The sequence below is a fragment of the Paramisgurnus dabryanus genome, chromosome 18 (genome assembly GCF_030506205.2).
Source record: "Paramisgurnus dabryanus chromosome 18, PD_genome_1.1, whole genome shotgun sequence".
Taxonomy (NCBI): Eukaryota; Metazoa; Chordata; class Actinopteri; order Cypriniformes; family Cobitidae; genus Paramisgurnus; species Paramisgurnus dabryanus.
The window spans coordinates 10,439,325-10,465,188 of NC_133354.1; the positions used below are offsets into that span (position 1 = coordinate 10,439,325).

Genomic DNA, 25,864 nt, shown 5'->3' on the forward strand with positions numbered 1-25,864 from the left:
ACTTCCACATAATATTAGTGTGGGTCAACATAAAGCCATAAATTCTATAACTCGTGTTTTAACTCGCCCATAGTCCATCCCCTCAAAGTAATCAGGACATAAACGGACAAAAGAGACGGATTAAAATACCAGGTGTTAACCTGAATGCATCTCTCTCGTGGTGGTGATCATCATAAACAAACATGCAAAGCATCAACTGCTTAGTACAAACCACAAACGCACAAATCATTACTATTCACATAACTACCATCAAAGCAAAAACAACAGCTGAAACATTATGCTCCTGCATGTTTTGTTTGCTATATCACAGCAGTTTTTACAACACCACAATCCTGTTATATTCAGAGCCCATGCATGAAGGCTCTCGAAAAATAGAATAACGAACGTAGAACGACCTTATCACTTAGCAACAGCTGACCTCCACCCTTTTGGTGTCCCCCTGCAACCAATCAACCGAGTCGAATCAGTTGATCCGTGCTGCTGATTCAGCATTAATGAAGTTTTGCTTTTGGTTTTAGTGGAGGCCACGCAACCCCCATTCTTTTTCACCAACCAGACAAATAACACTCGAGGGACCCTGATGAAGCAGCACAGAATTTGGCGATTCAGTTGGATAAAAAACGTTGCAACGTTGATCTTTTTAACTGTCATCCTTTTCATCCTTACGTGAAAAATGTAGATAAGGGTAAAATAGTTATATGATGTTTAATGCAATGCAGTCCGATTCAAACTCAACGATTATATTCTGCTCATGTCATGTTCCTTTAGATCAACCGGTGTGTTTACAGCACTAAAAAAGTCATGAGTTGGAATCCAGGGAACACACGACAAAATGTTTATTTTGTAATGCACTATAAGTCACTTCGAATAAAATTGTCTACCAAATGCATCAATGTCAATATTTTCCACTCTAGTTTTCATCTGTGAAATGTTACTAAGTCTAACTTAAAATGAAAATGCTACAAATTCAGTCTGTCTTAGTTGGAATGTTGAGCAAAGATGTAATTTTTGACACCTTCATACAGTACATTGTCATTGATTTCTGTGAAGTGTGATTTTTTTTATTCAACAATTTATTAATATTTTTACAACGAGACATCCAAATATAAAGAATGCATTATAAACTATGTCATGTATTAGTTTACGTAGCTCTCTCTGATATGACGTGTGATTGGAATAAAGATGTCCGGATTAACTCTTGCATCTTTATCCAACATTCACATGCACCAGGGGGTAGCAAGACCAACTTTTGAACTTAAAAGGCATTCAGTTCACAGACATTCAACACCACAGTAAAACATGGTGACCATCCAAGAGATGTGAGAAGCGAACAGGTCAGACAGAGAAGATTGTAGCCAAAATTTGCCTAGACACATGAGCTCTGCTTCTTAAAACACACTCTAAAGTGTAGTCTAAATAGTGAACCTCACTAAATTTGCATAAATAAGAGCCTTATTAGAAATAGCTAATGGTAGCAAAAAATTACTAGTAAGATGGTACAACCAAGGGTTTTTGATGGGTTTGTTATAGCACCGCATGCAAGTATTATGATAATTCGGGGATATTGTATATATAAAAGTACCACAGTATTACCGCCTGAAAATCATTTGTATATATTTTGATCATTAGTTTATTATCAATAGACAAGTTTTGACTTGACACAAGGTGGAATTACTTTTTTAATCAGCAAAGCAGGGACAGTTATTAACCAAAGTAAAAGTCTACCCAAAATATCAATAAATCACAAATTATTTGGATGGGAAACATGGGACTAAATCTACGAATATGCAAACAAAATGCATCAAAGGAAACACATTTAAGAGGAACAAGGTGGAGCATCTCTTTTGTAATTCAACTGGCTTCCACCGGCATTGATACACGCCTGACACATTAACCTCACAATGACCCTGAGGATTGAAGAAACCAACTGTTTAAGGAACGTGTTAAGACAACCATTTCACCACCAGTCTGGACAAATAGGTTTTACTTGCACTGTTATACAAGATATGCTTTATTGAGAGCCAATGAACTGAATAAAGAAATGATTAAGAAAACATTGATATCTCTCACACTGACATTTAAAAAAATGTTTCTATGTAATAGCTATTAAAATAAGTGTTTAACAATGGTATTTGTAGTAAAACTATGAATATACAAGTAATAATCAATCCACAAATAAATATTATTGCTATAATTTATTAAAACCAGGTTTATTTTTATCATAAAAATAATTACAAATATCAATAAACATATTTTTTTATGATTTAAGGGTTTAATGCACCTATAATACATCTACAGAGCTATTCTAAATGAATAAAAATGAAATGTGCACACAGAACTCCAATACCCATAATGCACCGCAACACAGCTTTCCCGTACGTTAACCATTAAAGCAAGCGCACATGTCATGTCAACACAAGAACACGTGACTGCTCCAACCAATCAAATTAATGCAATCAGAAAGCGTTCACACTTGGGAAAGGTTTAACACACAATCAATTCAATCTGCTTTGACACCTTAAACATGAAACAGCCATCAAGTGTTTGTGACTTAAACCAACCGCGATAGTAAGGTGTTAACAAAACCGCTATTTTTTGAAAAAAAAAAAAATAATTAAAAATGACATTACTGTTTAACAAAATAAATGCAGTGTTATTATATTACAATCATCCTACCTGAAAGTCGTGTAATGCAACAATGTTCTCATGTTTCAGCTCCTTGAGAAAAACAAATAAAATATTATTTGTATGTGACTGCTCGAATTTGTGTGCTGGAAATGTTTATTGCAACCAAAAGTTACCTTTAATATCTTGATCTCTTTTCCTAAAAGGGTCTGGGATTTGGCTAAATTCTTCTTGTTGATGCATTTGACTGCAACTTCCCAATCGTGCTTCTGTGTAGAAAATATACATTGATTAAAGGCTATGGCATAATTGTTTGTCCATGCATGTCCACAGTTATTTACAGCTGGAGTGCATGTGCATTCTTTGTTTTACAGTATCTTGATGAATAATTGTCAAGAATGACATGAAAGCCCAGAGTAACAAAACCGGAAATATCGCTAAAAATGCCTAGATGTTTACGTTTAGAAAAAAAATCTATAAGGGAGGGTATAAAAATATACATCATATATATGTAACGACAGCAGATCGTGTAATATTAATACTGTATTATGCATTTAATCTCTTATTCTTGCCCCTCCATCTGTTGTACTCGAGGCCTACAGCATATACTTAAGGTGGTATGTCAGATCTGCAGCCATGGAGTACGCATACAACAACAAAAGTTATATACACGATCAAACCACTACATTTGCAAATATTCAAGGTAATAAAAAATGTAATATACTCTCTCACCTCTCGATTTCTGCCTTTGAACACCACTGCAAAAGCACCATGTCCTATAAGATCCTTTCTGCTGAACTCAAATTTCCCGACAGTCTCCATATCTCACAACGATCCCAAATGTTGCTTGTTGATTATTTATGTGAACTATGGGAGATACAGCTGACCCACAAATATCCTCTGTCTGCTCTCCCCTTTTCCTCTGTTTGGACGAGGCAGCTGGAAAGTTGAACCCCACTTCTGCTGCATGCCATGGGCAGCCTTTCCAAACAAATATTCATCTCCTCTTTCATGATATCCAGGAAAACAGGAGATCTACTCCTTTTAACTATGACAGCTCCCCATGTCTATCGATCACTGGTCGCGAATGTTTAAATAAAACGACGTACGATGAAAAATACCACCTTAAAACGAGAACGCAGGTTTTGTTTGTGTACATCCGATGTTGTCAAGTCTGGACATATCCTCGCGTCGTATAGTTGAGATCACAATAATCGTGCAGAGTCGTGATTGTACCAAGAAGCGTTTTCTTTTAGCATATGGCTCTGATATGTTTGAAAAAAGCTTGAGCAAGATGTGTCTGTTGGTCTCAACAAAGACCTCAATTTAGACGAGGTCTGCAGCGCTGCGCATGCGCAAGATCTTTTCGTCAAAGCTCAGCGTTGACGTCAGAAGAACTGTCACGACACGTCACATGCAATGTCAAAACAAAACAAAACATTTTACAAAATCTTTTTGTTGAACTTTTTCCACCTTTTGATTTTGGCACCTTTATTCACTTCTATTGATTTAATTATTTTTTTGCAGTTTTATTTTGTTTGTTAATGCAATGTACCCATTGGCTATATTTGTAATTCTTTAAAATCTATTATAAATATACCCGTTTTAGCCAAATATAATTCAACTAGATATTGAGATTTTTTTATATTTTGTAGATTATTTTATGTATCCTTTTAAGTAAGTTACAAAAGAAAATTGGCTTTATAAAAAAATTATATTATATAAATTAATTTATACTTAACGAATTTCTTCACAAACTAAGTCAGTACGATAATACGATTACCAAAATACGATTATCAAATACGATTGTGAAAATTTAACATAAAAAATGTCTTAACGTTCTCAATGGTGGCTGTACGACCCCTAGGGGATATGTGGCGGCACTGCAGAAGACCAATTACTGTTTAATTCTAACGTAGGCTATTAAACAAAAATACAATAAGTTAACTTTATTTAAATGGACCCCCTCAGTTTTATAGAATATCTAGCAAGGCCTCATATTGCCAACCATTACGTAAAATGAACTGCTAAAGTGCTTTTGTATAGCTTAGTGGTGGAGAAGTGCAAGGTCATGGGTTCGAACCCAGGGAAAAACACACTTTGCCTACTGATAAAACCTTGTATTGTATACCTCGTATTGCACTGGAAGTAACTTTGGATAATAAAAGCATGGGGAAAGGATAAATATAAAATATAAGCATACGTGGCAATAGGTTTCAGTAGCCAATGTTAAAACTGAGACATACCTTTTCTGGAATTGAGTAATCCTTAACTTACTTTTCTCCCCTAGTTTTAGCTTGTTTTGCTTTGCTGTGATTTATTGTTGACTCTTCAACTGCTAAATCCTCCCTGATTTGTAAGTCGCTTTATGAAAGCATCAGCTAAATGAATAAATGTATAATGTAGGCAGACTCAATTATATTTTTAGTACATTACATATCAGATAATGGCCTGACATTATGCTTTAAAGATTAGCCATGCACAGGGAATTGTGAAACAGTAAACACTGATCCTTTAAGACTGTAAACACATAACAGGGTTCATTTTCATACCTAAACTCCAGAGGCAGAGAAGGGTTTTTATTGGAACATTAAATTTATTGAACAGTTTCAGTATTTAAGTCAGATTTATTTTATAAAATTGAGAAGCAAAAAGTTAATACTAAATTATAAATAATAAGTTTATTTCATGAGGGTTTTATACTTGCAGAATACAGTCTTAGCTTTTGTGAGTTTACTACAAATATTGTAAGCTTTCTATTTCTTAACCAAGCTTTACATTTTAATGTGGTCTACATTATGCTACAGTTACACCATCCCCTAGTAATGGATTATGCTACCATATGCTTATTTGGACAAAAGAACTTTAGGGAACTATGTAAATCAAATTATACCAAGCTGTCACTGTGGCAGTACCCTTTAAAAGGTCCTATTATGTTTCATTTAGGTAAAGATATACAGTTGGTACCAGTATGTTACTCCGAGTCCAAGGTATACTATTATGGGCTTTTTAGGTGCAAAAGTGTACTTTATAAAAGGATAACACCCCAGTGACAACTCAGGACCATTTTTGACCATATTTTTCTGATAGTATTACACATTTAGTACCAGAATTAAATGTAAAAATTTAAACATTTAACCGGAATGGCAAAAAATAAATGTCTCTTTCCAAAGAAAAATGTTTTACAGTAAATATATGCTAAATACATTTTGTTGAAAGTAAAGCTTAATTAAATTTATATTTTAGTTTTAACCCTAAAATATCAACAGATGTTTCCAAATCTATTTTAGGTGCAAGTGGGCAACAAACACATTTCTAATTTTACAACCCTGCCAAAAATATATTTTATATAAGTAATATATATAAGTTTATAATGTATAAAATATAAAAGTATATTTTTGCAGTTTATTATTATTATTATTATTTTAAAAATGTAATTTAAACCTTTCAAACAAGTTTTGGTTACAGGTTTGTAACATAAAGGGAGTTTTATCTCAATGTAACATGAATATAAATTCTAAAAACATATTATTTTAGATAATATTATTTTTTTTTTTAAATGGCCAAAAAATAGATTGATGAAAAATGCCTTGTTGTAAACCATTTTTCAAAATATATTTTAGCAAATACCGACATTTTCCAACTTTGTTTTATATTATATATAAATATATAATTTATATATAAATTATATATAAATATATAATATATATATAAAATATATTTTTGTATATTTTGAAATATATTTAAAATTATATTTAAATACATTTTTTATTGTTGTATGTTAAATGTAAATTTTTTAAAATACATTTTTACCTTTATGAGGTATTTTAGACAAGCCCAAAACAGAATAACCCAAATATATTTAAAATATTTGCTAAGAGTTGTTTTGGACATGGACATGTTTTGAGCCCACATTTTAAATGCTTATGTCATTTTAATCATTTTTTGTGGCAATTTGGTCAAGCCAAAATAAACTTATGGCCCCGTTCTGTGCCATATATTAAAGTATGATACAGCGTGGTATTGTACTGTATTATCATACTGTATTTTCACAATGTAGATCCAGAACATATATGCACAAATGAAACTGAAGAGGAGAACATTAGAGATCTGATGACAGTGATATTGATATTTCATAACATTAAACACATGAATGAGGGGGTCAAAATTTCTAGCTGAACATCTACTTGTCCAATGTTTCTAATCCCAACACAAGAGGGCACTGCAGGCTTGATTAAAACGTCTGGATGTTGTGCTTGGCAGATGAACTTGTTTGGGGACAAGGCATTAAAATGATCCAACTGAGAGCATTTATCACTGTGACCCATTTTTACAAGTTAACAACTTAATATCCTATACGTTTGACTCACGCTGTGTAAAGTGGGAAAAATGCTGCAGTAAAGGTGACATTAAAAGCCTTCACTTTTGCTATAAAGACAAACACTTCAACTCAGTGTGATGCACTTGAGGACGTCAGGAAAGTTTTTAAATAGAGATGCTTTATAACTCTGACCAGCTGCAGGAGAGTAATGTTGGGTGTAAAATTGGTTGGGAAAAGGTATAAGTGGTCTGGGCAGCACACCCGGTGTTCACATGAATCACCCGTCAGCTTATCAAGTGAAACTGCAGAGGCGCATCGCTCACAGTCACTGAGTACATCATGTGTGTCAAAGGCAAAAGGTTATCATTAACTGTCAGTTGTACATTGGGAAGTGTAGGCTGAGTGAATCGCAGTGGTCCGGGAGGGATTGGATTTGATCTGCTTGAACCATCTGGTGGGTTTCTTACTGTGGCTTGGTCCAAATCCCTGCAGTATCAGCAAGGGAAAATCTACCCTCATATTGCTCATAATTGTCACATGGTGTGTTGGTTGAAACATAAGGAATGCCTTCCGCTAGACCCAAGAATCAGAGCGGGCTATTGTGGATTTGGCAAGAGAGTTTTTGTGAAAATGATCATAGATACACACAGATGTCTCATCATAGATGCTGTTTTATAGAGAGCTGCAGGGATGACATATTTGTAGGCCAACCCAAAACGATTCTTCAAAGTGATTCCCTCGAAGAAAGTCAATGGGATTTTTAGACATTTGGAATATTGCAGAAAAAAGGCTCTGTGATCAACAAAAGGTTATGATACTTACACTCTTAACCTCCTAAGACCCGAGCTTCGGTTTGGCTTGCATTTTAGATTTCTTCCAGCTATTTGGGGTTAGGAAGAACCAATAAATATAATAATAACCAAATATTTTTATTTAAATATGAAGCAGTGTAATTGTTCACGTTTGTGTACAACAAGTTCCAGTTACACAGAATTAAGAATTATGGTGCAAACAACGAAAAAATGTGATGTCCATGTATGTGGACATGCAAGGTCTTAGGAGGTTAAAAATAAATGTGTTTCACAATGCCATCCCAGACAGTAGATGACTACGGGCCAGATCCGCACTGGGGGACAGCGTGGATTCTGTGCAGATCCGACCTGGAGTCATCTGCTGTCTGGGATAGAAGAACCATTTTTGACAGAGTGGTTTCATAAAAAACCTTCAACTTCCAAGGATTTCCAACCTCCTTGCTGTTTTAATAAAGGTTCTTTGTAGTGAAATAAGGTTCTATAGATCAGGGGTTTTCAAACTTTTTGATGGCAGGGAACCCCACAAATAATGAACTTTAGCAAATGACACCTTTCTATACCCATATTTTTATAAAGAAACATTTAAACTGTGTTAGATGGTAAATAGTAAGTGTGATATTATAAAAACAGTAATCTTAAATAATTGGCATTTCACAATTTTTACTTTGGTTTTTTCTGGGGGACACCTGGAGATCCCGGACCCCAGTTTAAAAAGGTAAACTTTTATGAACCTTTATTTTAAAGAGTGTACATGTTTTGTCTATAAAGATAATCTTCATAAACACATATTTCTTTATTTTATTTTGTAATCTGGACCTGTCAATATGTCTGGAGCGGTTAACTGTGGCATCACCATTACTTAAAGGTGACATAGAATGATTGAATAGAGTATTTATCCTTGTTCTGTGATGTGACATGTAGACAAAAATGTTTTTGTTTGGGTCTGTAATGCCTTAGAAGCTTCCTAAAAACCTCTCTCAGATAGCTCTATTAGGGTGGGGGATTTTAAACAAGTGGTTTTGCACCTATTTGGCTCCCCCCACTGGCTTAACTTGCAATCTCATTACTGATTGGCTGACTTTGCTGCCACTCAAAAAATGTAGCCAATTATTTTAAAGTAGAGGGGCAGGGAGATGCCTGTGATGTCATAAGCATCAGTTTTTGTTTAGATTGGGCCGTTTTCTGCTGACATTTCTAAAAGAGGAATTTCTATGAGACTGAGATGTTTAGCATGTTTAGCACTTTTTGTATGTTTGTGAATGCGGGTAGACTACCATTATTCAACAAAGACAAGGTAAAAATGGTTTTTCATTCTCTGTCTCCTTTAAATATAAGAGAGTTACATTGTAAAAATGATCAAAAACCATCCATAGAACCATCCCTAAAAAGGTCCTATACTATACTCAAATTTGATGCAAAAATGCGTCCCTCTTATAATTTTATATAAATAGTAGGGTGGTCCTTATTTTTCAACTTTTAAAAGTTCATGCTCTCAACCCACTAATATGTTTAAATAAAAAAAAGAAAAAATTGGGCAACATTTTTTCAATATTAATTAATATTTAGAGGTTGCTCAAGACCTTTGAAGTTTAACACATTCGCATACTATATGATACTTTGTGCTAGCATGTATAATTGTTTAATAATATATACTTATGGCTGCAATAGATTTGACCATGCTCTATGCGATTAAAACTCCTGTTTTAGTTGTGATACGTCTTTCAAAGCAAGAAAGCTTCAATGTGAATGAAACACAATACACTGAGACAATGTCTGAAACAACACGAAGCAAGTCCGCTGGTTACTCGGATCAGCAGAGACTGAAATAACTGGAACAAAGTTATGTGTGTTGTGCGTTTTTAAATGGAAGTTCAATATAAATTTAAATATTCAAAGGCTTTTAGCAACCTAGAACAATACAGTGTGTTTTTATTGATATCCTAACACATTTAGGGGGTGAAAGTTGAACAATTAAATGAAAAAAGACAGCATTTTCATTAACATCTTAAGAAGATGCAATTACCTTGCATCAAAGGTTTCTCTTCATTCCCTGTTTTTGCAATGTTGATCATTCTTAGCAATAAAATTAACTAAACACTTTTTACCTTTTTGTCTGTGTAGTCCATGAGAATATGGCCTATATAACGTTTTTAACATATTCTATTAATAGATGTTACTAAAATAATTAGGATTACAGTGTGAAGTGTGCACGATGTTCTCCCTTTAAACTTGGTGCATGTCGCCCCTGGCCAAAATGATACGGGCACCTGACAGATCTAAATATTTACACTTTTTTGCCTTCAAAACATGATTTGATTTCATAATGATGGTTGCTCCAAGCACCACAAATATCAGATGAAGTGAGTCATACTGTTTTATCCAATTTTAAATGTAATATTTATGTCCACCTTTAGCAGCAATTACATCTCTCTGGCCTCAAAACGTCATCAGTAATGTAATCCCATTCCTTCTGCAACTCAAGCCAAAGACTTTCCTTTACAAGTGCAGTTCATTTTCCAACTTCCAAAATTCTGCAAATTTGTTTAGCGGGTTTGAGGTGTGGACTTTAAAGGGGCCAGTAAGAAAAATGACCTAAATCTCCTTATGGCTCTAATCCTGTGGTGGCTCTTGACCTCTCTGCTCATCCGAGGGGCGCAAATTCAAAATAAGTCTTCGGAGTGTCATGTGTGTTGCTCGTGTTTTCAAAATATGTGTTTGTTGCGTCATATGAACCATGTGCATCACGTGTTTTGTCAAAATAAGTGCCTGCTGCACACGCGTCTAAACCGTTCATGATAAAAGAGACGCTCATGTTCACAAAATACACGCAAGACACTCACTTAACAGTAAACTCTGATTATGCATGAGATTATGCGAGGATCTGGCAAACGCGAGCGTCTCTTTTATCATAAACTCTTTAGACGCGTCTGCAGCAGGCACTTATTTTGACAAGACACGTGATGCACAAAGTATCACTCGATGCGCAGAACACATATTTTGAAATTACGAACCACACACGACGGGCTACATACATGTTGTGACGAACTTCGCATCGAGTGCCCTCGAAAAAATTAGTGACCGGCCGCCACTGCTCTAATCTATGGTTTATAGGCCATAATGATGAATTTGTAGATACTTCTTGTGGCCATCGTAATGAGATTTGAGTCATTTTCCTTACTGGCTCCCTCCAAGTCTGGACCTCAACGACAATTTGGGGCAAATTTTTCAGATCTGTCAGGTGTTCTAATAATTTACTGTATACATTTGGTACCAATATGTATATTTAATGTACTAATATGAACTCAATAGGTGCAAAGGTGTACTTTTTGAGGTAGCTTTGCTGACAGTATAGGAAGACTTCTTAAATGCTTTATGGGCTGAGAAATGGCCATGGGTGTTAATTATTTTTCTGTAAACCACACACCTCACCTGTCAAATGTCTTAAAAACAGGCACCGGAGAAATTTTTAAGTAACTGTTGTATAAGCGGAATAATTCTTATAATTCAATGGCCTGTCGTCAATTATTCCTTACTTACCTAACAAAACATAATTGTTTTATCCGGACATTTATGCGTGTATAATCCATTCGACCATGTTTGGGATTCAAAGGGAACAGTGGTTAGAAAATCCAAAATCTAAGGAAAGTCCCCAGACTTAATAAATTTAGTTTCAGTCATTGAAACATGACCTCTCTTCTGTTTACCTAGGGCACAGTTAAGTCTCCAGGCAGCCAAGCAGAGTAATTAGTAGATCCAGAACCTTTGATGAAAAGTTTTGCTTCTCAAGCTTTTTGGTTCTCAACACCCCGAGTTCGACACATCTACACACCTCCACACACTCGATGTCTACATCACTCTCATGTCTGCATTTTTCCCATACGTGGTGTAGCGAATGCTCATTACCAAGGAGACGGATAGTTTTCATCCCCGTTGTGTGATATATATTCAGTATGGGCTCATGTCATTGATTTAAACAGAGACAGGCACAAAAGTTACAGCAGAAGCATGTAGTGTACCTCACACAAACAAACACAAATACATGATAAAAACAATGAGTCCTGGGGAGGTGTGACAATTCGGATTGGTGGCGACGTGACGTAATGTTGTTTTGGCATTTCTGAGTGAATACGGTGAAATAAACATGAGGGGCGAATATGGTTCCTGCTGATGTGACAACACCTGTCATATTTGTACAAAACAATATATATGAAATTACTTTTCTCCTCACGCAAGCTTGCCCACTCCTTTTTATTTTTCTACAAAAATATTTCACCATATAAAAGACAGATCAGAATTTACATTGTTTTTTGCAACTGCCATAGAATTTTTACCTTAAATATATATATATGTATATGTTTTTATATATAGTATATAAGCTTTAATCCCATATAAGATTGGAGTGCACTTTCGGCAGCCAAATATCCTCCCAATCTGCATTTCTTCAAAATGTCTCACGCTCTCTGATCGGAAAAAAATGTGAATTGCAAAGATAAGAGATAAAATACAGAAAAAATAGTGAATGCCTTTATAAACAAAGCTGTAAAATATTTTCAGCTAGTGATCCACAGATGAATGTGAATCATGCATGCCCTTGGTAAACTAAACAACAGTGATGTTTATTATAAAACTGAAGTCAGTTGCGATTCTAAGTAACTGTCATTGGTTAAAGCGATGATATCTGTGATGCTTGCTACAAAAATACAGTCGATATAAAAGGTATAATTGCTTATACACTGCGAAATAAACGGACCAGAGAGCAGGATCGTAATAAGGAATTTGCAGTAAAAAAAAAGCGCCAATAATGAACGAGCGACTGGATTTTTAAAGCACTTGGAGTAGGGAAAGGTTAAGATTGTGACTCATAAATGTCAGCCAATAGGAAGCCCTTATTTAAAAGACATTCCTGTCCCCCTCCCATTATCAGCAATATCACTACTATATAACATTATTAATCATAATTATTACTGGGCCCGAAAACGGCTCAAAATGCTGGTTGTGTACCTAGCAATCTCCTAAAATGAATCGCAAATAATGATAATAGTAATAATAAAACAGAATATTCCACCAATCAAAACAAAAAGATGGGAGCCAATCATTTCATTGATTGAAGTGCTGAGGCCGTTCCATCACTCCGAGGCTATTCCAGATCCTCTCGTAGCTCGCTTCAACCACAGGCTACCGTATGCTTCAGTCCTAAAATGTTTTTGAGTACAGGCCTGTGGCTCTGCCCTTATCAGAGGGGAGCAGAGGAGAGAGAGAGCGCGAGTGTCCAGAGCGGCGCTAAGATCCAGGCGGGCGAGAGGGTTAGTCGTGTGCCCAGTGGCGAGGCTGAGTCTGAAGTGCACGAACACACCTCGTAGCCATTTTCCGCGTGGTCCGCGTGGTGCTGCCCGTGGAGCCTGGTGTTTGAATTATTCTGCGTCTCCGGAGAGTCCGACTGCATTTCTGAACACACCAGCCAGTCTTTGCCGATGGAACGGGGATAACCCGTTTCAACCTCCATATCGCTGCCCGCTACCCGCCAGTACTCCTTTCCCCTGAAGAAATACGATGCACCTGGGCAAAAAGAGTGGAAAGAGAAAAAATATGATCAAAGTTGACAGAGAAGGAATTTTACAGTCCAGCCGTCATTTATTTTTATATAATTTTACATCTGCAACATTTGATTCTATTTCCTGTTTTGTGAGATTCTGTCTATTTGTCTATATCCATCTGCCTGCCTGTCTGTCCGTCCATATCTGTTTGTCTGTCCATCCTTCCAACTGTCTGTCCTTCGGTCTATCTATCTTGTCTGTTTCTACGTTCTTTGGTTTCTGTCTGACTGTTTGTCTATCTCTGTGTCCATCTGTCTGTGCATGCATCTCTCTGTCTGTCCTTCCATCTATCTCTTTGTCTGTCTACCTGTCCGTCTGTCCTTCTATCTATCTATATGTCTGTCCGCCTGTCCTTTGGTCTATTAATCTGTCTGAATGTCCGTCCATCCTTTGGTCTATCTATCTCTCTGTCTGTTCGTCCGTTCTTTGGTCTGTCTGTCTGTTCGTCCTTTGGTCTAATTAACTGTCTATCTTCCCTCTATCTATCTATCTATCTATCTATCTATCTATCTATCTATCTATCTATCTATCTATCTATCTATCTATCTATCTATCTATCTATCTATCTATCTATCTGTCCATCCTTCCACCTATCTACCAGCCGTGTGTCCATCTCTCTGTCTATCTATCTGACTGTCCGTCCTTCCTTTCATCTATCTATCTGTCTGTGTGTCCATTTGTCTATCTGTCCTTCTGTCTATGTATCTGTCTGTCTATTTATCTGTCCGTCCATTTATCTATCTATCTGTCTGTGTGTCCAGCTGTCTATCCATCCTTCCATCCTTCCATCTATCTGTCTATTCTTCTATCTATCTGTCAGTCCATCCTTCTATCTATCTGTCCATCCATCCTTCTATCTATCTATCTATCTATCTATCTATCTATCTATCTATCTATCTATCTATCTATCTATCTATCTATCTATCTATCTATCTATCTATCTATCTGTCTGTCTATCTGTCTATCTGTCTGTCTGTCTGTCTGTCTGTCTGTCTGTCTGTCTGTCCGTCTGTCTATCTATCTTGCCATCCTTCTATCTGTCTGCCTTTCCACATATCTCCTTTCTGTCCATCCTTCTCTCTGTCTGTCTATCTGACTGTCCGTCTTCCATCTATCGATCTATAAATCTGTCTGTGTGTCCATTTGTCTATCTATTTGTCTGTCTGTCTTTCTGTCGATGTATCTGTCTGTCTCTCCATCCATCTCTCTGTCTGTCTATCTTTCTATCCTTCCGGCTATTTATCTGTCCATCTTTTTATCTATCTGTCTGTCTGTGTGTCCAGCTGTCTGTCTGTCCATCCATCCTTCCATCTATCTGTCTGTTTGTCTGTTCTTCTATCTATCTGTCCATCCAACCTGCTATCCATCCATCCGTCCATCAGTCTGTCTGTGTATCTGTCTGTCCTTCCATCTATCTATCTGTCAGTCCATCCTTCTTCTGTCTGTCTATCTATTTGACTGTCCGTCCTTCCTTTCATCTATCTATCTGTCTGTGTGTCCATTTGTCTATCTGTCCTTCTGTCTATGTATCCGTCTGTCTATTTATCTGTCCATCCATTTATCTTTCTATCTGTCTGTGTGTCCAGCTGTCTGTCCATCCATCCATCCATCCTTCCATCTATCTGTCTATTCTTCTATCTATCTGTCCATCCAACCTGCTATCCATCCATCGGTCCATCTTTCTGTCTTTGTATCTGTTTGTCCTTCCATCTATCTATCTGTCTGTGTGTTCAGCTGTCTGTCCTTCTGTCTGTCCATCCATCTCTTTGTCTGTCTATCTGTCTGTCCTTTGGTCAATCTGTGTCTCTGTGTGTCCATCTGTCTATATATCTATCTGTCCGTCCTTATATCCATCTTTCTATCTGTCTGTCTGTCTGTCTGTCTGTCTGTCTGTCTGTCTATCTATCTATGTCTGTGCCCATCTGTCTATCCATTTGACTGTTTGTCCTTCTGTCTATGTATCTGTCCGTCCGTCCATCTCTCTGTCTCTCTATCTATCTGTGTGCCCTTTCATCTATATATCTGTCTGTCTGTCTGTCTGTCTGTGCCCATCTGTCTATCCATTTGGCTGTCTGTCCTTCTGTCTTTGTATCTGTCCGTCCGTCCATCTCTCTGTCTCTCTATCTATCTGTGTGCCCTTTCATCTATATATCTGTCTGTCTATCCATCCATCCTTCCATCTATTTGTCTGTCTATTCATCCTTCCATCTATCTGTCTGTCCATCCATCTTTCCATCTATCTGTCTTTTTGTCTGTGTTCATCCTTCTATTTATCTGTCCATCTATCTGTCTGTGTATCTGTCTGTCCTTCCATCTATGTGTCTGCATGTCCATCCATCCATCATCCTTTATTTTACATTTAAACCATGTACACAAGAGAAAGCTGAATACATTTGACATTTTCTGCATAATGGTTATGGTAATAGGTACTGGACACCTGGGTCTGTAAATAAAAATGTTATTAGCAATCAAGCACAGGAGGGGTACTTCACTACAAAAAGTTTTAAGGATTCCCTGTACCGGTTTGGTAGACGTTTTCAAACTGGTTCCAGTAAACACAGACTGAGATCATAATCAGAGAACCACTCAGTTGTGTGTTGACAGGTGATTTATCAGAGCTTTTATGGGGCCAGAAATTAAATACAGAGGGATTGAAAGCTCCCCGGATAGTCTAGAATCTCAATTGGAGACCAGCATGATTGGACATTTGATGAAATGCGACCGCTCTTGTAAAGTCTGTTGCTGACAATTGTCCCATCGAAAATCTCTCTCTCTGTGGGTGAAATTGTCCCTTAGTGCTTCAGTCTCCTTGAACAGGATCGCCGTCCCTCCACCGGCTGATACTTCTACCCCCCAGTGGAGATCAGTAATGTCACTTAAGAGTTTGGCCGTATTCTTGCTCTCAGTACAAACAGCTATGAGCAAAACCAGTGGGGTTGGGAAAGCCTCAGAGGATGAAACCTGATGAGCACACGTTCAGCCCCCACAGAACGCTGTCTACAGGACCACCACTGCAGGAAGAAAAGATCTGACAGCGTTCTGGTGTGTGTACTCAGGATGTGCAGACATAAATTTTCAAAACTGACAGGTCAGTGGGCTGAAAAACTAGGTGATGGGGGACAGTTCACCCAGAAATGAATCATCGGGTAATTTACGATAACAGAATCACTGTCCGCAGCAGGCAGTCTGACTTCTGACAGCAACCGTTTCGTCATTTGCTGATGAATGCGGTAAATTTAATGCAATTGTCCTGCTTGAAAAGATTTATGGAGGCACCTTTTATAGTTTTAGCAAACAGACAACAATGGCAGCCAAATAGAACCTCCTCAAATATGCTGTCTCTTTAAATTTACCCCCTTCACCAACTAGTAGACCACCATGCACAAGACAATAAACATCAAAGGAAAGCCAAGCTCTATATGTGTGCTGTATTAAATTCACGTTATAAGCTTTGATTATATATGAAACAGGTTTGATTTGATCTACCATGGCATTTCAAACACCAGCTCTTCACTTATAAGACACATGCTGTGTTTGAAACACAATAGCGTGCATTAGGAATGACAGGACATTACAGGCTTTTTTCCATTCCACTCACACAGACCTCACAACCGCTGCCATGACAACCACATAATCAAAGCACCTGCTTGGCTAGCATCCTCTCCATCTAAATAAAATCACAGTTTCTTCCAAGGTGAATTGCGTCTTAAAATCCTGCACATCCCCTCCACTTTGGTTCATGTGTTAGCTTTAGAGAAACTGTACAGTTGTGCACTTCCAAATCATAACTTGTAGGTCTGAATAAGTCAGAAGGGAATGGTTTTGAGTGATCTTGTCATTAAAGGGACACTCAACTTTTTTTAAATATGCTCATTTTCCAGCTCCCCTAGAGTTAAACATTTGATTTGTACCTTTTTGGAATCCATTTAGCTGATCTCCGGGTCTGGCGGTACCACTTTTAGCATAGCTTAGCATAATGCATTGAATCTGATTAGTCCATTAGCATCACGCTAGAAAAATCACCAAGAGTTGCAATATTTTTCCTATTTAAAACTTAACTCTTCTGTATTTACATCAAAAAATTTTGATTTTCTAGGCAGATATGACTAAGACTATACTCTCATTCTGGCGTAATAATCAAGGACTTTGCTGCTGTAACATGGCTGCAGGAGGCGCAATGATGAATGGATTCCAAAACCATAAAAATCTAATCTTTAACTCTAGGGGAGCTGGAAAATGAGCATTTTTCAAAAAAAGTGGAGTGTCCCTTTAACAAAGATAATTCCTGGGATAACCAGCATGTTGTATTTTAGGAGCTGCTGCTTAAAATCAAACTATTAAAGCTCACATTACACGCTGTTTCTGCTTATCACATGTTAACCTTGAGTACCTGTAGAGAAGTATTACATCCTCCATATATCCAGTAAGTCTTTAGTTTTATCAGATTTATAAACAACAGATCAGCTTTACTGATTATTTCTGAATAAACCTGACACCCTCGAGTAGGGTGGCCATTCGTGCCAGTTCCGCCGGACACGTCCCGAACATATTTTCGGGTTCGTTCTCCGGAAGTCGCGTTGGTCGACCGCATACGTCATCAAGGTTTAATATTTCGGGTTTAATTTCAGAAAAGCAACCATTACATTTCAAGGTAAGAATGAAACTACAATGATTGTATGTCTTAAAAGAAATAAATCTTAATTTTCTAATGTATTTTAACTGAAATGTGAGAACCTCGATGACGTATGTGGTCGAGCAACGCGACTTCCGGAGAACGAACCCGAAAACATGTTCGGGACGTGTCCGGCGGAACTGGCACGAATGGCCACCCTACACTCGAGGCTTACCGCTGGGTGGAGCGAGTCACAGCAAGCAACCACTATCTCTGTATAACTTTTGATTCAATACATGTTTGTGTCATTTCCAGTATAGGCACTTATGCGCCGATGGCCAACAAAACACAGACATTTGATGCAGTTTTACTTACCGCCTGCGACTCATGATGGTTGGGGCCGCCCCATTTCAACAAAATCCAACATTAAACAAACACACATGCAGAACTCCGCCACTACCCAGATAAACAAACTATATCAATTGTTTCTATAAGGCTGGGTTCTTTGGGAAGCTGACAAGCTTGGGTGATTCTCGCGAATTTAGACTTATGAGGTTTCATGAAACATTTTGATAAAAAAAGGCCAAATAAGAGTATCAAAATAAGAAGCATACAGTTACAAACACATCTTCATGTACTATTTTGCACATGATTTCAAATTACATCATACAAACCAATTTTGTTGTTTTTTCCACATTTAAGGGGAACATTTTCATTACCGCAACGTGTCCATGACTAGATTTGGGTTCTTTGACATGGAAATATTTATAATTAAAAAATCTAAAAAATAAAAAGCTTCAGTGCATGTTATATTATAAACATTTACAGTAAAGAAACATGTGGTATTTGGTGATCATTGGTAAATGTAGAGACAATAATAAGGAATATAAACATGTCCAAGACCAATTTTCTCATCCTCCGCAACAATTTTCAATCATTGTTTAAGCCCTCAAGGAACTAACATTTAAAAAAAAATATTGGAAGGGACATAATTGACTGTGACAGTCAAGATGGCTGCCAGGTAAGCAGTTCTTATTTTTTCTCTCCAGATAAAAGTTTAAATTTTGTTTGTCATAGTACCTAGACAACTCTTTAGTTCTCATTACCAAAACATGAGTTTGTAAATGCAAACATTTAACGTAATATCATGTTGCAGTAATGACAATGTTTGATAATGGTAATCTAAAAAATTAAATAATTCAATAGGAAATATTTTTTAAATCCTCTAAAAATAATGGTTAGAGTTAGTTCAGACCTTAATCTTATATGTGCGAAAAATAATTGGCTTCAAGGGCTTTTTAAGAAATCTGATGCTGGACACCTTCTAAATCTGGATTTCGTGAGAATCACCCGCTTATATTTACCTCACAAACAACAACAACACACTTCTTTGGTGACGTTGGTTGACCAGCTAATTTTAACTGGTAGATCAACACCAAAGCTATAGTATACTGTCAGAAAAATGGTCCCAAGTTGTCACTGCGGTGCAGTACTATATAAAAAGTCCTACATGTATACATTTGGTTGAAAGAAATAAAGGAACAAAAAAGAGCCAGAGACAAAAAAAAAAGACTTACTGTCAGACCATCGCATGGCATCATCCAGCTGAGGTGGGATTCCCTTCCACAGCGCTGTGTCTTTTGGGTAGCCGAGGTCCATTCGCCGCAGGTGATCGTCATAGCGCCAGTAACGGCTGTCCTTGAAAAAGTACGTCTTCTCATTGTGCAGCCAGACGAACACCGCATCCACCCCTTCCACGGGCAGGCCAAAGTCGCTGACGGGCCTTGGATAGCCCTCCTCGACATTATTGTCCTTGAACACCCAATATTTTCCTCCTGGAGAGGTGCGAGAGTAGAATTTCAACATCTTACTGTAAGGTGGTGAAATATAAAAGGCTTCACCTGCTGTGAAATACATTGAAATCCTCTAAATGTATAACGCGTGCTCTTTTTAAAGAGCTTCAAATGCTCTCGTATTATATATCTTTGAAGGATGGTGTGCACATTATTGCCTACTCTTAATAAAAACGACATTTACATATCTCGAGAGCATTGCATTCCATCGACTTTTTTGAATATTTTCTTAGGAAGAGAGTGTGTTTACGCTCGAGGGAGCATTTTGCTTGAAATGATGTAATGTAATAACCAAACAATCATCTGTCACAGATGGAAAATTGAACATAATCTTGTTTTTCCTGCCTTTGATAGATGTACTAGGAGTACTAACTGTGATTACCACATTTACCACAGAGCACATCAAGCATCGTAACAGCAATAAGCACGACCATCTATAACTTAGGTTTTACTTTAATATAAATTTAATGTTTTTTTGGGCTATAGGATGCCAGGGCACTGTGGGTGTTTGCTAGGGTATACTGACATTTACCACATCAATTGATTATCCTAGACACAACTTGTTTTTTTCTTCTTTAAAAAGTTTTTCATTTTTAATAATAATGTGATATAGCAAATTCTAGTAATGCCCGCCTTAGAAAGAATAACTGATAAATTAATAATTTCAAGCACGTACCTTTAAAGAAAACTATTTTATGGTCTCCAGGTCGCTCGTAAACAGCATCCACACTGTCCAGGTTGGCGGGCAGCCCCCTCCAAAAACGATGAATCTGAGCCGGCCTTAGTGACACCAGGTGCTTCTCACGTGTAAGGCGCCAAAAATACTTTCCTGATGAGAGATTTAAGCGTATGAAAGAGTATTTGCATGTTCAAATATAACTCTACGGTTGAATAGATATTAATGAGTCAGGCTGATAAGGTTTATAACATGTCCCGTTCACTTTTTAGTTCGGCAGATCTTTGATTTTCCTCTTTATAGAACACAACATCCTTTTGAAGTCTATGTAGACAGAAGCATGTGCACATCATGAATTGTCAATTACTGAGCCAGGACTTCCGATTGTTTATACCTTTGAAAAAGAAAGCCTCTCCTCGAATCTGGGCTACAGCATCAAAGTGACTGGTGCATCGGTCAGGGGCGTCGCGGGCAGGTCTGAGAGAACAAACAATGAGAATTGGAAACTTTGAAGAAATGGTCTCGTAAGGGGTGTTGAAGCAAAGCACTGCTAGAAATAAGAGTGTTTGTGTCTTTCTACGAGCGAATCATTCATTATGTAGAGAAAAAGCTTGTTTTTTGAAGTATTGAAAATGAATGCACACTTTGAGGTGGTAATGGCAACGTGTGAAAATGTTCATCATTAGATGGCTCTCTAATTTGATATGTTTCTATCAGGGGATTTTTCAGGTTCTTGAATGTCTCCTGAAAGATCAGTCATAATGTTTTGTCATGAGACATGCAAAAACCAATAAGATTTGATATTATCTGTGCCACCACCAATGCCGATCTCTGTGTTTTCATGGATATGAGACAGCTATCAATAGCTAAACAAGATCAAAATATCAGTAGTTTTTTATATTTATGGTTTGCTTTAAAAGACATTTACGATTTTTTACGACAAATGTTGTCCTATCCAAACATACCATACATCAGTGGAAAGCTTATTTATTCACCCACTGGAGTCATTTTCCAGGTGAAAAAGAAGTAGACTTCCATAATGTACTTAAAGTGCTCTACTTTCGAGCACCCATTTTCTACTTAACATACTAAAAATTCTTCTTTAGTACTAGATAATTTTAAGAACATCTAAGTGTACTTATCTGTGCTATGTGAGACACCATGAATATGAACTAAAATGTATTGAAAATGTACTTAGTTAACACTTGTAGTAAAGTTGAACCCATCAGTTGGGTTTAGGTTTAATAAAAGTGTTATCTAAAGAAATTTTTTGATACAGAGATAGTATTTTAAAGGGGACATATCATAAAAAATATGACTTTCCATGTTTATGTGCTTTTACTCTTTCCCTGCCAGCATTTTTCATGATTTTCACAAAAGTTTAATGCCTTCCAGAAAATGCTCCTTTTTAAATATATAAACATACAATATATGAAATAAAAGAACAGACCCTTTGCTTTCAAATAAAAAAATCAGTTTCATCCTACCTTCATGTGTTCTGTTTTTATCACCTCTCAAATATGTATAGGTTTCATCAAAAACACCAAATTTTGAGCAAAAAGCTGAGATAATTCCATTTTTGTGAAGGACTTTTGATAGAGATCAGATGCAGAGCGATCTTTAAAACATATACGGACATACAGCTGTTTGCCCTAGGCCTAGGGCAATACTTCCGGGTTTTATAAGTTGCGGAAGAGCGCCACCTGGTGGATATTACAGATTGACGAGATAACTTGTCAATGGCAGGGAAAGAGTTAATTGGGTCCCCAGTGCTTCTATCAACCTAGAAAATGTGAAAAGGAAAAACCCAGTAACTTAGTTGTGATAAACCATTCTCTGCAAGCATGTGAAAAAATAGGTCATAGAAATTTGGCTCACCTTGTGATGTCAGAAGGGAATAATACCATGACACTGCCATTTAGTGTAGAGATCAGATCATTTGCATTTAAAAGGACACACCCAAAAACGGCACATTTTTGCTCACACCTACAAAGTGGCAATTTTAACATGCTACAATAAATTAAGAGTTTTGTTCCAAAACGCAATAAACGCCATTTTTTGAAAAAAATTTGCTACTGCCAGAATCAGTATTATATTAGGTCAGTATTTTTACGCAAAATCCAATACAAGATAAACCTGTGGTTTTCTGTAACGGGAAAGAAACGTAAGCCATCAACATCTAATAATTTACGCGAGAGGCACTCGGGAGCCGGGTACTTGTTCTCCCGACAGTATCAAGCTCTGTCATGCTAACACATTGACTTCAGGGGATCTTATGAAAAACTTTACATAATTTTACTCGAAGTCAACGAAAATCGAGCAGGACCAAAACATTTTACAGCTGATCGCTGTGAAAAATGTTAGGCGACGACGTCAAGTGTAACCGCAGCAATGACAATGTTCTTAACAGGGGTGTCAAACTCAATTTCATCCCGGGCCACATCAGCATTACTGTACGGTTACTCTCAAAGGGCCGGTTGTATTTGAACGACTGTATGAATGTATCAACTCTTTTATTACTGTACATTGCATAATTTTCTCTGCATTTGCTTACTATTGGTTTTGTTAATAACTCAATTAATACCTAGCTTTGAAAGTAGAAGCCCAGGCAAATAATGACAAAGTGTAGAGTACAACCATTCTATAGATTATTTAAAAAATATTTGTGGTGACAAAAACACATGTTGTATGTGAGCTCACTCAAAAAGTTCTGTTATCCTTCATTGTGCAGGTAATAAAATGAGAGGCATTTTAAGATACTAATCTGTTTTACAATCTCCTCCATAATATGCATTTATTAAACACACTCTCGCTGTCGTCATTTCTTGCTCTCTTCGCAAAAAAGCTGTAATTTTTTACCTGACTTTGAGTGTCTGATTGACTGACGAATAGACGTGTTGTAAACTAATCCCAGCTGGACATCGCAAAACATTTCTGTAAACGAGACGGAAAACATTTTCTCGCTGGATGCGCGTGAGAGGGCGCGAGAGAGGGAACGAAAGAACGAGCAGATACTGTCCGTTTCTTCTGCAGCCTGCGGAGGTCGTATATGCAGCATCATCAAACCTGGTTTATTTAAGTTAACTAACCATTACACTCGCACGGCATACGCATATTACAACTATTTACTATAAACGAAGAATAATATTTAACTTTATAATTGTTAATATATTGAAACAAGACAGTCTTGATGATGTATGCAGCCTGGAAATGCGACCTCCGGACGCTGCAGCCTTCGCATTAACACGGCCACTCTAGTAGTGCGCGCGTGCGAGGTACTGCTCGTTCTCTCTCATGCAATCATCAACATTATCAATAATTATATTACAAAAAGACTTTGGCGGGACAAAAAATAGTTTTTGTGGCTGCAAAAAAAAATCAATGTAGGAAATAACCTGCAAAAAATACAACTTATAATATCAATAAAATAACCTGTAAACTCTCGCGGGCCACATAAGTAACATAATTTGTAAGCTCTCGCGGGCCAGATAAAATGAGGGTCCGGGCCGGATTTGGCCCGCGGGCCTTGAGTTTGACACCCCTGGTTCTTAATATGACAAAGTAAGTCTTTTGATTAATGCCATTAATGTTTATTTTTTTAATCAGTGTACAACTGTTCAACTAAATGAATATAACATGGCAAAGATGAATGCACATATAGGCTATTGATTCAATAGATTTATAGCATATTGAAAAAAACTTGTCATGGATTTATTGCATTTTGTGGAAAAAATTATCCGTTTTTATAATACATCTTTGAAAATCAAGTTATGGATTTGAATTTTTTATGTTTTTATAACCTAAAGATGATATGTAAAAGTTTGTAACAGAAAAATAGTGGTTTTCATCTTGTCACTTTCTTGGTATAGAAAACATGTTTTTACCAAAATTTTTACCGAAAAAATGGATTTATTGCGTTTTGGAACCAAACTCTTCAAATAATCTATATTGTATTTTGAATTTTACTAGAATTTTACATATGTGCTCTGGGGACACCAAAGATTCTCGTGAAATGTCTCCTTTAAAAGCGATTTTTTAGGTTATATTCATGGTGTCTCATCAATATAGCACAAATAAGTACACTTAGATAATCTTACAATTAATGGTGCCTCATGATTAGTTGCGACTAATCGTTTGCAGAATAAAAGTATTTATTTACATAATATATGTGTGTGTACTGTGTATATTAAATATGTTTATATAAATACACACACAAACATGTATAATTGTAAGATTTTTTATTATAATAAATATTTATATTTATATATAATATAAATTATATATAATATATAAACATGTATATACACATGTTTCTTAATTATATACGTGTGTGTGTGTGTATTTATACATAATTATTATACACAGTACACCCACATATATTATGTAAACAAAAACTTTTATTTTGCAAATAATTAATCGTGACTAATCGTGAGGCAGCACTACTTTTTATTTTACTTTTTACTTAATTATTTCAAGTAACACTAAAGAATTTTTTTATATATTATAAAAATAAAGCACTTTAAGTACATTATGAAAGTGCACTACTTTTACACATGGGTTGTAAACCTGGACCACAAAACCAGTTATTAGGGTCAATTGAAAATGAGATTTACACACCACCTGAAAGCTGAATAAATCAGCTTTCCACTGATGTATGTTTTTTTAGGATAGAAAAACATTTGGCCGATATACTGTTAAACTTTTTGAAATTAAAAAGTCCAACTTTTAAATTTGTTCAACTGAAGTCCTTAGCAACACACATTTTTAATAATAAATACATTTTTATATGTATTTACAGTAGGAAATTTACTTTTTTAAATGTAATATCCAATTGATTGTTGTCATTCAAAAGCAATAATTTTCACTCATACTGTACAATGCAATGTTAGCTATTGCTACAAATATACTAGTGTGACTTATGACTGATTTTTTGGTACATTTGGATTACTTTAATGATGTATGTTTGTGCTTTTTGAAGCTATTCCATGCATGCCCCATATAATACAATGATGGCATTTTAATATAAAATAATTTGTTTGTGTTCAGCTAAAGAAAGGAATTCATATACTGTATATCTCAGATGGCGTTAGGGTAATATAAATATAACCTTCACATCTTTAATATCAACTGAGTAAGGTCATGTCAAAGATTGAAATTAAACTTTGATGCTCTTATCTATAATTAGATTGACACTTGAGTCTGGAACACAAATGTTTCTCATGATCTGATTGGCAGAGTGGAACCACTTCCTAGCCTTACACTTATAAACAACAGATCTGATGATCTGTTAACCAATCAGAATCAAGCAATGATTGCCCCCACTGTTTATTTTAACAGTGCCTGTCTATGTACAAGTATTTTTGGCTAGGTA

At 36.4% G+C, this 25,864-nt stretch overlaps 2 protein-coding genes across 3 annotated transcripts in view; both read right to left on the reverse strand.

Moving 5' to 3' along the window:
• Nucleotides 1–3,986, reverse strand: part of ulk1b (unc-51 like autophagy activating kinase 1) — a 28,947-nt gene extending 24,961 nt beyond the window's left edge. For both annotated transcript variants that reach the window (XM_073812518.1, XM_065244137.1), the window contains exons 1-3: nt 3,358–3,986; nt 2,802–2,894; nt 2,677–2,718 (exon numbers count right to left, since the gene is read on the reverse strand). In XM_073812518.1, coding sequence (XP_073668619.1) covers nt 2,677–2,718; nt 2,802–2,894; nt 3,358–3,447 — 225 coding nt within the window. In that variant the 5' untranslated portion in view covers nt 3,448–3,986. The remainder of the gene's footprint in view (nt 1–2,676; nt 2,719–2,801; nt 2,895–3,357) is intronic.
• A 7,237-nt stretch (nt 3,987–11,223) lies between these two features.
• mmp17a (matrix metallopeptidase 17a) overlaps nt 11,224–25,864 on the reverse strand; it is a 95,253-nt gene continuing 80,612 nt past the window's right edge. Inside the window, exons 7-10 of the mRNA XM_065244138.2 lie at nt 20,888–20,970; nt 20,494–20,646; nt 19,542–19,799; nt 11,224–13,314 (exon numbers count right to left, since the gene is read on the reverse strand). Of these exons, the coding sequence (XP_065100210.1) occupies nt 12,992–13,314; nt 19,542–19,799; nt 20,494–20,646; nt 20,888–20,970 (817 nt within the window). The 3' untranslated portion in view covers nt 11,224–12,991. The remainder of the gene's footprint in view (nt 13,315–19,541; nt 19,800–20,493; nt 20,647–20,887; nt 20,971–25,864) is intronic.